General features: G+C 23.6%; 1 protein-coding gene across 1 annotated transcript; it reads right to left on the minus strand.

Moving 5' to 3' along the window:
- SRAE_0000057900 (Hypothetical protein) lies at positions 1 to 340 on the minus strand (the record flags this gene model as incomplete). Its single annotated transcript, XM_024646488.1, has 2 exons — positions 1 to 63; positions 101 to 340. 2 exons carry the CDS (start codon positions 338 to 340, stop codon positions 1 to 3), a joined length of 303 nt encoding a protein of 100 aa, XP_024500664.1.
- Positions 341 to 623: the final 283 nt, after the last annotated feature.

Below are 623 nucleotides of genomic sequence, written 5' to 3' on the forward strand. Positions count from 1 at the left end.
TTATTGAAATTTAATGTATGTTGGTTGTCTATAAGCAATATTCATTGCTCCACAAATCCTTTTCTAAAAACGATTTTAATACAATGCTGAAGCCACTTACGACTGTAAATTGATCAAGCGTAGGTTGAACAAAACTTGCCGATCTAAATCTCATACTACCACCAAAGCTGCGTCGTCTTTGTTGAAGAAGCATTACTTGCTGTTTAGCAGCAGGAGGTAATAAATAGCCAGCTCTCACCATAAAATGATCTTTTTGTACACTAATAAATAAATTGCATGGTGGTTGTCGATAGATATGTCCTCTACATCTTAAATAACATCCATTAGATGAGAGAAACATTAATTCAAAAATAAAAATATAAAATAAGATATTTAATAAATTCATTTGGAAAAAAAATTATTTTACAAAATAAAAAAATCTTGAAATTTATATTTATAACAAAAACGTCGAAAATCAAAAGTACTTTTTTGTAAATATCATTTTAAAAACCATTAACAATTTAACATTGTTATTATAAATTTTTTTAAACTTACTTTATAAATATTTAAATACTTTTAATTTTTTTATATTATTAAAAAGTAAATTACATTAACTATTTATTTAATAATAATTTAAGTATTAA

Source organism: Strongyloides ratti, scaffold srae_scaffold0000004 (genome assembly GCF_001040885.1).
Source record: "Strongyloides ratti genome assembly S_ratti_ED321, scaffold srae_scaffold0000004".
Taxonomy (NCBI): domain Eukaryota; kingdom Metazoa; phylum Nematoda; class Chromadorea; order Rhabditida; family Strongyloididae; genus Strongyloides; species Strongyloides ratti.